General features: G+C 35.6%; 1 protein-coding gene and 1 long non-coding RNA gene across 2 annotated transcripts; one reads left to right on the top strand and one right to left on the bottom strand.

Moving 5' to 3' along the window:
- The first annotated feature begins 1,106 nt into the window (after positions 1-1,106).
- Positions 1,107-8,332, top strand: LOC126964556 (pseudouridylate synthase TRUB2, mitochondrial). Its single transcript, XM_050807751.1, has 5 exons — positions 1,107-1,365; positions 1,720-1,911; positions 2,576-2,792; positions 6,186-6,322; positions 7,707-8,332. The coding sequence occupies exons 1-5, from the start codon at positions 1,242-1,244 to the stop codon at positions 7,955-7,957; spliced, it is 921 nt and encodes a 306-aa protein (XP_050663708.1). The 5' UTR covers positions 1,107-1,241; the 3' UTR covers positions 7,958-8,332.
- Positions 8,333-8,781: 449 nt separating this feature from the next.
- Positions 8,782-11,865, bottom strand: LOC126964616 (uncharacterized). The gene is made up of 2 exons (XR_007729409.1): positions 11,232-11,865; positions 8,782-9,194 (listed from the first exon to the last, which is right to left on the bottom strand). It is a non-coding gene; the product is annotated as an uncharacterized LOC126964616 (long non-coding RNA).
- Between the last annotated feature and the right edge of the window lie 1,597 nt (positions 11,866-13,462).

Genomic DNA, 13,462 nt, shown 5'->3' with positions numbered 1-13,462 from the left:
GAGGACGCTCGGCCTTGCTGTGCGGTTGTGTAACGCGGAGCATATGACTGATCACGTGAGTATATCTGCGGTCGTCGAGAGAACGTGACGATGCTCGTACATCCATGAGATGACTACTGGTGATCTCTATGATTCTATGAGTTGATGTACAGCATTATGAAATGGTTCTTATCAGAGCTAATATTACCTTATATAAAATAAAATGTTCTTTTCAAAACGAATCTTTCGGCATACGCTTATTACAGTTATTATGTACGATTACTATTTCTACGATCTATAATGCTACGTTACAAGTTAGATATTAGATATTTGTATTAATTGATATTATTGGTTGTAGGTACAGCTACAAATTTATCAGAAAATGTTTTATTATTTATAAAATTACCTTTTTGTTTACACACTTTATACATACTACGTTCACCCTTTCTCAATCAGTCTCAATCGCATTGTCCTTGGACGCTTTTTAGACAAAAACGTCCCACATTTTCGAGTCACTAATAATGAATAATAATAGATTTCAAATTCCGTTTTCTTTGATAGTGGTAGCATTATTTACGATAGGGGGCGCAGGCTTATTAGTCAGTTACCTGAGGTTTAAATCGGTTATCCATAATTAAGAATTTTGCCGAACGTTCGAAAGGCTGACGTACTCTGTAATTGTGAATGAGGCGTTAATTAGTCTTTGCCGGCCTGCCTTGCTATGCTATTTATTATCTGAAAAACGAATACCAAAGACTGTCTAAACCAAAACTACTACACAACGCAAAGCAAAACTATTAAAAAAATATTAATTATGTAAATTGTTTGTTTCTTTGTGATAACTAAAACGTATCCCTATTTATATATATATATATATATGTTGTACTATATATATATATATATATATATAATAGGTTAATTATCGATAAAAATAATTATGGATTGATTCCAACCCTATATATTTATTGTATTGGCAGCTCTGATATTATGTCATTAGTTGATTATATTGGTATCAAGATTTAGTACAATACAATACAAGCGACATTTCTCATTATTTTCTATGGCACTCCTGTCTCTTGAACGTAGTGTTTAAATTCTCTTTGGGAGTTTGGCTGTATGGGCTTTTGACCCCTTTGCCTGTCCAGATGGACGAACAGAAGTCAGAACCAAAAAAATAATCTCTTTGGGGTAATAACAATAACAAATAGAGAAATACCTTAAATTAATATTTGTAAAATTGTAAGTTATGAGGTGATTGCAAAATGGTGAAAATACATGACGCAGCGGTTGCTTTTAAAGCTCTTAATGGTATCATTTGCGTATACAAACCACCCTGTGTCTCAGTTCCCCAAGTACAACATAGAGTTATAACCAATTTAATTCGAGGTATGTTCTACCAAACACTAAAATTAGTCCAGAAAAATCATATAGTTACAAGAGTCATTGCTGGTTTCAATACTAGTTAACTCAGACTCTGGAACATCGCTGTCTTTATACAAACAGCCTGATGTTAGTTTTGACTATGAGAGTAAGAAACAAATGATTGATCTGCCATTTCTGTAAGGTTTTTTAATGTTTTACATAAATATAACCCAAGATATCCTTAAAACAAGTGCAAATCAAGAGTGCAACTATAGATTTTTTCGGCAGATTTCATGCTGCAGTATACTACTTACTCAGGTGAAGCATATGCAAAATCCTTAGTATTTGTGTAATTTTCTGTATAATCATTGTTTTCAGACTTGAATGCTTTGCCTGACAGAGCTAGAGAACAGAGGGTGGAGATTTTAGGTCCAACCAATGGGCCAATGACAGTAAAACTTGTACCTAACTATGCAGATGATCCATTAGTCTGTGGACCTAGATACATAAGGGAGGACTTCAGATGTAGTTGGGCCACACACTTAGGTCTTTTTAGTAGTGGCATTCTATGTGAGTACTTGTCTAGTTTAGTCTCTCATGGTGTATTGTTTTCTGGTGTGATAATGTGTAATGTTTATCACAAATTTAGGCTATTTCTCTCCCTTGAATAGAATTTTCCAGGAAATACAACAGACATCACGATGAAGTCGACATATTTGATCACAAGTAACACAATTTTAAAAAATATATAAAAATGGTTCTTTCAACTGTCTAACCTGGATCTATTTTTGTGTTATTTTATATTTAGATTATATTCATAGATATATAATCTATTAAAATTCTTATTTTGTTTAGTGGCCTAATTTAATTGAATAGCATATCATTTTCGCCTCTAATTGAGGCATCACTTACCATATGAATGTTATTGTTTTTGTATTATACTGTGTTTATATTAGTGTATACCTTGCTGGCGGAATTTATTAAATAAATAAATAATTTCTTTAAAGCATAAAGGATGTGTGTGACAAATGGATGAATAATGTAATATCATGCGAACCAATTTTGATTATTCTTTTTTTTATTGAAAAGAATGTTGTACTTCAAAGGCAGATTGGTGAGGTTCTGATTATGGGATCCATGACAAAGTAACCGAACTCTTCAATTCTTAGGAGCAAATTAATGAGATATAATTATTGTAAAAATCAATTAAAGTTAATATTGTGATTAATTTTAGTGTTGGGGATTAATGAAGGAACTCAATTAACATATCAGATAAACATGGGAAAGCCAACAAGAGCGTATAAAGTGCACGGCCAGTTAGGAAAAGCAACAGACACATACTTTTGGAATGGACGCACTATGGAACGATCTGGGTATCGACATGTTACAAGGGATAAAATTGACAGAGTGGTAGCTCATATGCAAGCAGCACATCAGAAAACTATGTTTCAGTAAGCGTTTTTCTATTTATTTTTACTGGCAAGTTTATTCCTACTGGCAACATATTTATTTGTCTGGGTACCTATTTGTACTATGAGTTGAGAAAATCATAAAAAAAAAGTTTCTGCCTAAGAGCTGTGAAGGTGACGTATATAGCCTATAAAACCTATACAAGTTGTTTATTTTCTCAAAATTGATTCCTTCAGAATTCTTTTAGATGTCAAGTAAAACTCTACAATTGCCTGGCCCAACCATTGTTCGGTTTGATAAGATCATGTATTCTGTTTCCTGACTAGTACAGTGTTGTTCATGATTGAATATGTCGACCATGGAGCTATTGTTCTTGAAACTTTATATACAGAACAAATAAAAAATCTGCGTAACGAAATTTGTGAGAAACGGCAAGGCAAAACTAGCAAAATGTTGTTTGTTCCATCAAAGAAGGCTCACAAGTAAGCCATTGCTATGGCTGCAACTCGAAATACTTGAGCATCCTCCATATTCACCTGACCTAGATTTCTATTCATGTCTTGGTTCTTGTTGAAGGTTTAATTGAAGGAACAGAGACCAATGGTTGTGATACTGTAGTCACTGCATTACAAGAATGAAGAGTTCGAAAGGAATTTTAAGTGTAGAAAAAAGTGATTGCAAGTACCTATAGGTTGCTAACATGCGGCTATTATCGCATTTTTCAAAACTTCGCTCCAATAAGCCAAAACTAGTTTACAAATTGAGCAAACAAACTTATTATTGACATGACCGACAATCTACATTGTATGGTCAAAGCAAGCCATGTTTTATGGTCACATAAGTTTGTGGTGGGTTATCAACGCTGACATCTTGCTATCCTAAACTGATTCCACCACCCAATAATATGGACACCGAACAAATTCCTTTTGACGCTTTTCTCTATTTAATAACTTTCGCTCAAACATTGTTTTGTCAAAAAACATGCTAAATATTCTGATGTGTTTCATTATTGATTATATATTATCCAACTTGACTGGATCACAAAACCGGTCTGTTTGTTACTGCCTCTCAACTTTTGCTGATGCACGAAAATACTGTGGTATAGGAATTTTGTATCGAATAGGGTCTGTAACAGATGCACTGTGACTTGTGTGAGTAGATTCTGTATAATTTCCGTTCGTAGGTGTATTTATATCCACACAGATAGTCAGGCGGCTCTGTCCGCTATAGATCCAACAGAACAGTCTCAAAGCTTGTAGACAACTGCCGGACTATACTGAATACTCTGGGAGGAATAAACAGTTACACTTTGATGGGTTCCAGGACATGCAGGGATCGAAGGCAATGAACACGCCGACGAACTTGCAAGAATTGGTGCTAAGAACACTCAATTTAGCCCTGAACCCTTCTGTGGTGTCCCAAGGAGTCTTCTTAAATCAACCCTTGATACATCATTTTGACAAAAGTGCATTAAACTCTGGAGCAATACTCCGGGTTTAACCCATTCCAAAACCCTAATCCAAGCCTTCAACAAGAAGGCTGCGCATGAGGCACTAGGGCTTAGTAGAAAACTTACGCATTCTAACCAGGACACCAACGGAGCACTGCAGATTAAACAAACACCTCTCAATCTTAGGTGACAGAGATAGCAGAGCGTGTAGATTCTGTAATAGTGCAGTTGAAACCCCGTTACACATATCTCTGAATGTGGTCCCTTAATGCGTAAACGTACCATCTTTTTGGGAAGTCCAATTCTTGAGATACGTCAGCTCACTGCAAAAGACATAATAAGATTCATGAAAAGAATCAATGTTACCAGTGAGCTATAGTTAACAGTGGCTATCACAATAGATCACATTGGTCGCAGTGAAACAGGGCTGCACTGAACTGGACCAAAGCCACTTAACAAACCATAACTATCCTTTTTGTAACACTTTAGCCATGTAAACAGGCTACCTACTTACGCAATAAATTGTATGGTCGTTACTGTTATTGTTAACTGTTAAAATATCAGTCGCGCGTCTTTGGATTTGGCGCGCATGCCTTGTTTGCCTTAGGGGTGATCTGCCTCTCGTACCACCTCTAAGTAGGTACCTTGAATTTCTGCTGGTGTTCTCCAAGGTTCCTTGTTGGGTTCTGTGTTGTATACAATGTATACAGCTGACCTATCCAAAACTGATGGTATTTTTTTTTATGAAAATAATTGACAAGACGAGCAGGACGTCAGCTTATGGTAATTGATATGCCCATTACAATGAATTGCCGCTCAGAATTCTTGAAAAACCGAAAAATTCCGCTCGTCACCTTGAGGCATAAGATGTTAAGTCTCATTTGTCCAGTAATCTCACTAGCACTAGGGCGCCGTACTCTTTGGACCGAAACCCAAAATTACTCATTACTGTTTCACGACAGAAATAGGCGCCGTTGTGGTACCCATAATCTAGCTGGCATCCTGTGCAAAGGACCACACACACTAGCCGCTGGTAAAAAGTACTACTAGTAATACTACTACATTTGCCGATGACACCGTCATAAAACAAATAATGTTAAATACCCGGGAGGGGAAAATAGATATTGATCGATCAGACAACAAGATACTCATCTGCAATGCCCATCTTGAATTATGGAGTGCAAGTAATTCCAATATCTCAATACTGTGTTAAGGTGAGTAGTTTATGGGCCCTGGTAACTCACCATTGCCGAATTAAACTATTATTTTATATAGGAATTCTTTATATTTGAAAGAGATGAATTGGTATTCCATCATAAGATTAAGCACACAAATCAAGCCTTAAATATCCATACTGCTTAATGTAATGAATAAGACTTAGATTAAGGATTGGTCTCCGCTGCGCTCCAACAAGATACCGCGGGCGTAGTCGCAAAGTGCGGTCACTAATACTACGCCCAAGTGGGCGTACTAGAGCCACTCAGAATAATGTGTGACGTAGACGTGCCACCTTCTGTTAAACAAGGCTGATAATTGAAGCTAAAATGCCGGGTGGCGTAGTAAAACTTTGTAAAAATAAATTTACAAAAAATAAGGTAAGTGTCTACCTTTTTTCGTTTATATAATCAGTAAGTATTTTGTATTTTATTAATTTCAATGTAAAATAACCACGAAGTGTATACATATAAGTTACAAAAGTTGAAAGATGCCATTAAGTGTTAAGATGCTACACACACAAGTATCTTTACAAATAGCTAGTACACACTACAATTTAAAGTTGCCGTAATTAAAAAAAGCTATTGTTCCTAGGTAGTATGGTATCTAGTTTGAGCGCAGCGGAGACCAATCCTTAATGTTATGAATTAGATGCAATATTTACAATGTGACATGATTTATAACAGAATTACAGCACACATTAAGTTACGGTCATGTTGCTTATTTTGAATTCAAATTGTTTGTTTCATGACAGAATAATTATTTACAGAGTGTCAGGCTTGCATATGGATTCACAGAGTACCTATGAGCTAGCCTCCCAAGGCCTGATACGACCTGCAAATGCCAAATTGCCAGTTATATATGGTATTAAATGTGTACAATTTGATCCACCAAATTTTATACTGGGTAAGACATACTTACAGTTTATCAATTCTATCAATATTTTCTTTTGTCATTTCAGAGGGCCTACCATCAACTTTTAATAAGCGATGCGACGCTCTACAGTCGTTGCATAAGTTTGTCTCTCTTACTCGAACCATATGCGTTGCGTTTCGAAACCTTAAATGATATGATTTTAGCGGTTTTTTGCGTAGAAAATACTTAAAATATTTACATTTTGCGCTTTATAGCGTCAAATTATAAACCATTAAGCCCTTTTTTGTACTTATTAAATAATAGTAATATAAATAAATATAGTTCTGTGAATTACAAATTAAATGTTTGCTTAGGTGTTTTCGCAAAAATAACGAGATATGAACGCACCTCCATTGATGTTTGATTTGACAGGAGCACAGAGTACATTTTTTTTTAATTCGTTCTTGCGAACAGGCTATAGCCCGGGCCCTTACTGCCTCGTCTTTAGTATTTTCATTTTCAGTATTTTGTTTTACAAAAAAGTCCAAGTAATCTCTTCTCATCAATAAAATTTTCCTTTTCTGTATGTTTTAAAAGTTATTAACAACTCGATGCACTTTCCTCTAAGGAAGTAGCAACTGTTTTCGAATCTCTCACTTTGACACATAAGCTATCCAGTTTAGGTTGAAATATTACCTCATGGTACGAATGAATGAACGAACTAAATCAGTTTGCGATTCAATTGACATCATTTTTGACATAAAATTGACATTATTGCGCTTTAATCAGTATATTTGACATCAACCTAAATTAGATAGCTCTAATCACGTTGTGGTCCGAAATAGCAAAGCAGTTCATTTTAGGTTATCAATTGAATCGCAATAAGAGTTCATGGTAGGCCCGCAGTTGTCACTTTTCGATGATGTAATTGTATGTACCTACTTGCTTAAGATAATTTGTTTTAATGAAAATATTTAAATTTACATTCATCCCTACTAATATTATAAATGTGAATGTAAGTTTGTTGAGAGCTACTGAACCGATTTTGATGAAATTTGGTACAGCGATAGACTAGAGCTTGGGAAAGGACATAGGCTACATTTTATCCCCGAAAAATCCATGGTTCCGCGGGATTTGTGAAAAACTGAGAGTCACATTGATGAGCTATAACTAAACCAATAGTGGTTTTAGTTTGCCATAGTAATCTTCCTCGAAATACATTCATATAATATGTTGGGAACGGATGTGAAGATAGAATAGGACACGAGATAATCCTCAATTCAACTCTTTATCTTCGCGGACGGTGTCGCGGGCATCAGCTAGTTCTCAATAAATATGATAATATTGATATGACATGTAATTTTGTTATTTAACAGTAGCAAACTTTTTGACTATGTGCTAAATTATATGGCTAATTATATTTTAACTTTTTTAGAAATTCAAGCCATCAATGAATATGAAAAATTCTTGTGGACTTTAGTTCATGATTTGGGTGTTCAGCTGAAAACATCTGCATATTGTACTGGTGTTCAGTGCATACGACAAGGGTGGTTTAACTTGGAGCATGCATTACTACGGAAACACTGGAAGCTCGAGCACTTCATTGATAACATGGAGCTCTGCCATGAAGTATTAGAAAAGCATGATAACATGTTGAACAATAAAGCAGCTAACCTTACTGCTTGAATTATAATATGAATCAATTTTTTGTTTTCCATCCTCAGAAATTAAAATAAATCTGTTTGTTCAAATCACACTCTCATATTAAAAACTTCTTAGTGAAAACATTATTTTCTAGTTAAGTTATTAAAACATATAATATTACTATAAGTACAAGGTCACCCATGTAAATAATTCAGATTAATAGTGATAAATGAAATAAGTGTTATATTAATCTTTTATACAATAATTAAATAAGCAATACAACAAATTAATTATGAACAACTGTTATGTTTTAATTTTTCATCTATAGTGGCAAACATAAGCCTTGAAGCCAAAAGGTGTTTGAATCATTATAGTTTTAAGAAAAAAAAAACCTAATAAAATGAGATAAGCAAGACATATCATTGTTTTATTTTTAAGTTCAGATCTCCTCAGGTATTGTCAGTGTTTATCTATTTAAATAAAAATTTCTCGTCACATTATTTGTTCGCAATGAACTCCTAAACTACTGAACTGATTTTAATACATATTGTATGCAGTTTGCTACTACTTAAGAGATAGGATAGTTAATTAATTATTTTTATTTATATATGAATATTTCTGAGATAAATATTTGACAATGGTTGGACACTTCTGCTGTGACATTGTTTCGTTACAAAACAAGGAACAACGAAATAATTGTTAATATAATTATTGAACTACTAAGGATTAAAAAAATATTTTGTTTATAAAAATAAAACTTATAGATTATTATTTCAAATATAGATTTATAAATTTTGTATCATTGTAATTTTTATATACTAATATACTACCAGACAAGGCACAAACAATACAGTCAGATCTTGAAATGGATTGAGTTCTTTTAATAAGTGCATAAACTTAAAACTAAACTAGATAAGATAATAATTCACACAAATTAATAGGTAACATATTATGATATTATATTATATCGTTCAGAAATATGTTTGTTTTTTGGTTTAGATTTTCACAATAGATTTTGACAAATTAATAAAAAGATTTTTTTAACAACAGAACAAAGACTGTTGTGTCAGCTAGTATCATTATAGTTCTCTGTGAATCATATAATATATATCGGCGCAAATACTAGAACACGAATTGAAAACACGTGCACGTGCACCGAGCCTCATAAATACGGCCGCATTTCAAAATACGTGGAGTAGCACGTGCGCCGGGTCCTATAAATACATCCGCACGGTCGACACTGGAGTCAGTCGTGCTCGGGCTGTCGTACGGTACGGACCTCTCTGGGACGTCGTAATGCTGCCCGTTGAATAAACGAAAGTAATAAAATACCTACCCGTGTAGTTTTCTTTGGAAGAACCAATGAGTGATCTTCAGCAAGATACCAATTGTGATGTCAACAGTAAGACGTCACACCTTTTAAAACCAATACAGAGGTTCTTTCCTCGTCATCAGAAGTGGGATACGACCTGATCAACTGCGACCTACAAACATTCAGCAGAAGGGACCGTTGGTAGATAACAATACGCCATTGGAAGCAGGGTCACAAGGACTGCAAGCATACCCATAGTATGGAAATCAGATGGGAGGGATACCAATCATTTCTTGATGGAGACGATGCAGTTTGGTGTCAGCTTGTGGTGCTGCAGGATGGCTCCTGTACATGCTTATTTACGTGTTGACCGTATCGGCGGAAAACGAATTACCCACTCACCGAGATCCTATTGCACAACACACCCAGCCCATTCCATCAATCATATGAGAAAGGCTGTCACTGCAGCCACACTAAGACTCAGTGTGAGGATAATCAGAGTAAAGGGAAGTACCTCTATCTAATAATTCAAAACAACCAGACGAATATCTTTTATAAATACACGAGGGAGTCCTACGAGAAAAGTGCCTGAAACGTGGCGGCTCTAACCTCTGGCGGTGGTAGCTCAGGCTAACAACGTCATACATTTGTGATAACCACGTATGCTTGATGTATCCATCAGAGATACCGTTGGGACGCCTTGTGGAATCGTGAGTAGACACGTAGACGCCACAGATCCGTATGAATATCTGGAGAGTGGTACCTCTGAGCTAATCATGTCATAAACTTGGATAACCACGGACCCATGATGTATCCATAAGTGAACCATGGAGATACCGTTGGGAAGCCTTGTGGAATTATGATTAGACACCTACACACCACAGATGCATACGAGTGTCTGGAGCGTGTTACCTCTGACCTACTCACGTTACACACTTGTGCTAACCACGGACTCTTGATGGATACACAATGTTTATTCTATAATTCAACACATCCTGATGAAAACCTTTTATTAATCTACGAGACCCTCCGAGAACTCTTCGAGAACCTCCGAAACGCCTCTTAAAAGTTTTTTATTTTTGCAGTTCAACGAGAACTATACGAGACCCTCCGAGAACTCTAAGAGACCCTCCGAGAAATCTTCGAGAACCTCCGAAAAGCCTCTTAAAACTTTATATTTTTGCAGTTCAACGAGAACTCTACGAGATCCTATGAGAATTTCCAAGAACTCTACGAGAACCACTGAGAACCCTCAGTTATAATTATAGCATTTGTGTTTATGTAACTACAACAAAGCAACTGAAGTTGATAACAGATGCACTACTCAGAAAAACTTTCTATACTTGCAGGTCAACAAGAACCAACGAGAATCTGCGAGGACTCTGCGAGAACCTCCGAATCCTCTACGAGAATCTTCGAGAACTTTACGAGAACCTTCGACAACCTACAGTTACAATAACTGTCGATAAGAACTAAAGAGAATCTATAAGAATCCACTACAACTTACAAATACCAACCAGGCTGGTGCAGAGCGCGAACCGCCTGTCAGAATGGCCGTATCGGCGTAAATACTAGAACACGAATTGAAAACACGTGCACGTGCACCGAGCCTCATAAATACGACCGCATTTTAAAACACGTGGAGTAGCACGTGCGCCGGGTCCTATAAATACAGCCGCACGGTCGACACTGGAGTCTTCCTCTAGTTCCTCCCTAGGGAGTGCCGCTTGCGCCTCTCTTCCCCGAGAGATGGTCGCCTACGATGAAGGCTTAGAGGGCACACTGCCCAAAGCCAACCTCAGGTGGTGTTTAGTGGGTAGGCACTTAGGTTCTTACGTGAGTCCCACATAACCAACGCAGCCTTAGGCTGCGTTGGTATGCATGAGCATTCACCACCTCCCTCCCTTCGTAATCCCGGAGGGTAGCCCTTTCCCTTCGTCTGGGCGCAAAAAAAAAAAAAAGACACTGGAGTCAGTCGTGCTCGGGCTGTCGTACGGTACGGACCTCTCTGGGATGTCGCAACGCTGCCCGTTGAATAAACGAAAGTAATAAAATACCTACTCGTGTAGTTTTCTTTGGAAGAACCAATGAGTGAGCCAATCTTCAGCAAGATAGCAATTGTGATGTCAACAGTAATGATGTCACACCTTTTAAAAACAATACAGAGCTTCTTTCCTCATCATATATAAGTATTAAATATATCACAAATATCAAATTACATATTCTATTACATTTTTCTTTAAGAGGCTAAACACTATTATTCATAGAGATGTTATTACATAGTAGAAAAAAAAGATAATTAACAGGTCATTATAATAAAAAAACAAATATACATGGGTATATAATTCAATCTTGTTTACTTTTCCAGTTGTTCTTTATATGTGGACTCTCCTGATAAGTTATAGCCCTCTATTAATACCATGACTTTTCCCATCTAATAAAGAGAAATTAATTTTACATAAAACAGAGTCATTTCTGTTGTATTTAAATAAAAATGAAGTATATTTTCCTTCTATTATACCATTTATTCTTCAGTATACCTGCACTAAAAATGATATTTTAAACAACCTGATAGATAACCTCTAAATTTGTGTTAGACTTTTCTATCTAGTAATTTTCAGATACTGATTAACTGGGGGTGTTGATTGTAATCAACCATTGTTATTAAGAGGACTATTAGGTGTATTTGCTTGTTTTTCTAATTGTTCAATTCGTTTATGTCGTATCATATTTGACAGTATTCCATCAAATGAAGTTGTTTTCTTTTTGGCTGATCCACGCAATGTATCCTCTCCTTCTCGACGAACACGCAGCCTTAGCGAGCTAACTTCGTCCATGAAGTCAAAGTCTGATTTTTCTTCCCTAGCAGGTGAGGTTTGCATAGCTTCTGGTTGATTATCATTTGACACTGCAACGGGAGATGGTGCTCGCCTTCCTGGACTCTTCCACTCCAGATTAATAGTTCCAGTAATTTCTATAGTTTTATACAGTTCTTCTAGCTCTGCAGGATCAGGCATCCAACTTTTACCCACAGTAATTCCGCTTTTTGATATTTCATCATCTGAACAAGGCAATTCCCAATCATCGCCAACAACTTCAGCGGTCATTGTGAAAATACTAAAGTTATTTAAGTTTTTATTAAATAGAATTACACTTTTACAAAAACTGCTTTGTAAAATATTTATAAGAAAGTAACGACTATTTTCGATTATTCAGTTACTATTGTAAATTATTTGATAACATAAAGTTAATTCTAAAAGACTTAATACAAAATACAGTTTCCGATTCACAACAAGTAATTAGGTAAACACTAAACAAAGAGGATGTTAAACTGATCTCAGAGCAATTATTATAGAGCGTAGAGAAGGAGTTCTCAAGAGAACTCGTTCTTTACGTATATTGTTGTACAATACTATGTGTATTGTCATCTTTGTCCATTTCTCGAAATCTTTGCATTTAAGTTATATGGATAGCTCATGTAAATTTGTAACGTCGTACTGTACCTGTAAATCGTGTCAGCTTGGGTGATGTCTAGTCGGTCAAAATATTGGGATTTAGTGCGTAAATTAAGTAAAATATACATTTCATTGGTTTTGTTAAATATGTCTTGATCATCATCTTGTATTTTGTTCATCGGGAACAACAAAAGGGGGTGAAAATACCCAGAATTATCATTTAGTATACTTTGTGATTTTGTCTTAGATGTTCGATAACATTGGCACGCATTTAAAGCTATCACTCCGTCCTGTATAATAATTGTTCCAAGCTAGAGTAGTAACAATAATTTGAGCTGTGCAATACTGGCTTGACTTTTCTTACCTACGCGAATCGTAATCCACCGAAAAGAGACAGACATATCTCACCTTGTGTTTTGAAATGCAAAACAATAACATGAAGCAATTTTATTTCATTTTGATAAGAGATTTAAAATCCAAAAATTTTAAAAAGTTAGTTAAAAAAACTTGCCGACGAAGAAGAAGTTATGAACGTTATTATGATTTCGAAGTGAAAAATTGTATTCAATTTTTTTTGTCATTCAACTACAATTTTAGCGCTGAGCAGTCGGTATCTTCTCTTTAGCAATAATCCTTCTTCAATTATTCTTTTTCCACAAATCATTTAGACTTTGTGCTTTTGTGTCATTATTCTAAGCTTTTAAGATCTAACTTGATGTTTAGTTTTGAGTGATTGTTGAAGATTTTATAGTTATAGTATTAAATCTGTAATACATATAA

This window comes from Leptidea sinapis, chromosome 5 (genome assembly GCF_905404315.1).
Source record: "Leptidea sinapis chromosome 5, ilLepSina1.1, whole genome shotgun sequence".
Lineage (NCBI taxonomy): Eukaryota > Metazoa > Arthropoda > Insecta > Lepidoptera > Pieridae > Leptidea > Leptidea sinapis.
This window is presented reverse-complemented; position numbering and strand designations above follow the sequence as displayed.

What these genes read in the sequence shown, in the direction of transcription:
- LOC126964556 (XM_050807751.1), top strand. Translation starts at nt 1,242, where the DNA reads ATGGTGAAAATACATGACGCAGCGGTTGCTTTTAAAGCTCTTAATGGT. An exon ending in CATCAGAAAACTATGTTTCA is followed by an intron (nt 2,793 to 6,185) that starts GTAAGCGTTTTT and finishes AATTATTTACAG; the next exon opens with AGTGTCAGGCTTGCATATGG. An exon ending in TCCACCAAATTTTATACTGG is followed by an intron (nt 6,323 to 7,706) that starts GTAAGACATACT and finishes TAACTTTTTTAG; the next exon opens with AAATTCAAGCCATCAATGAA.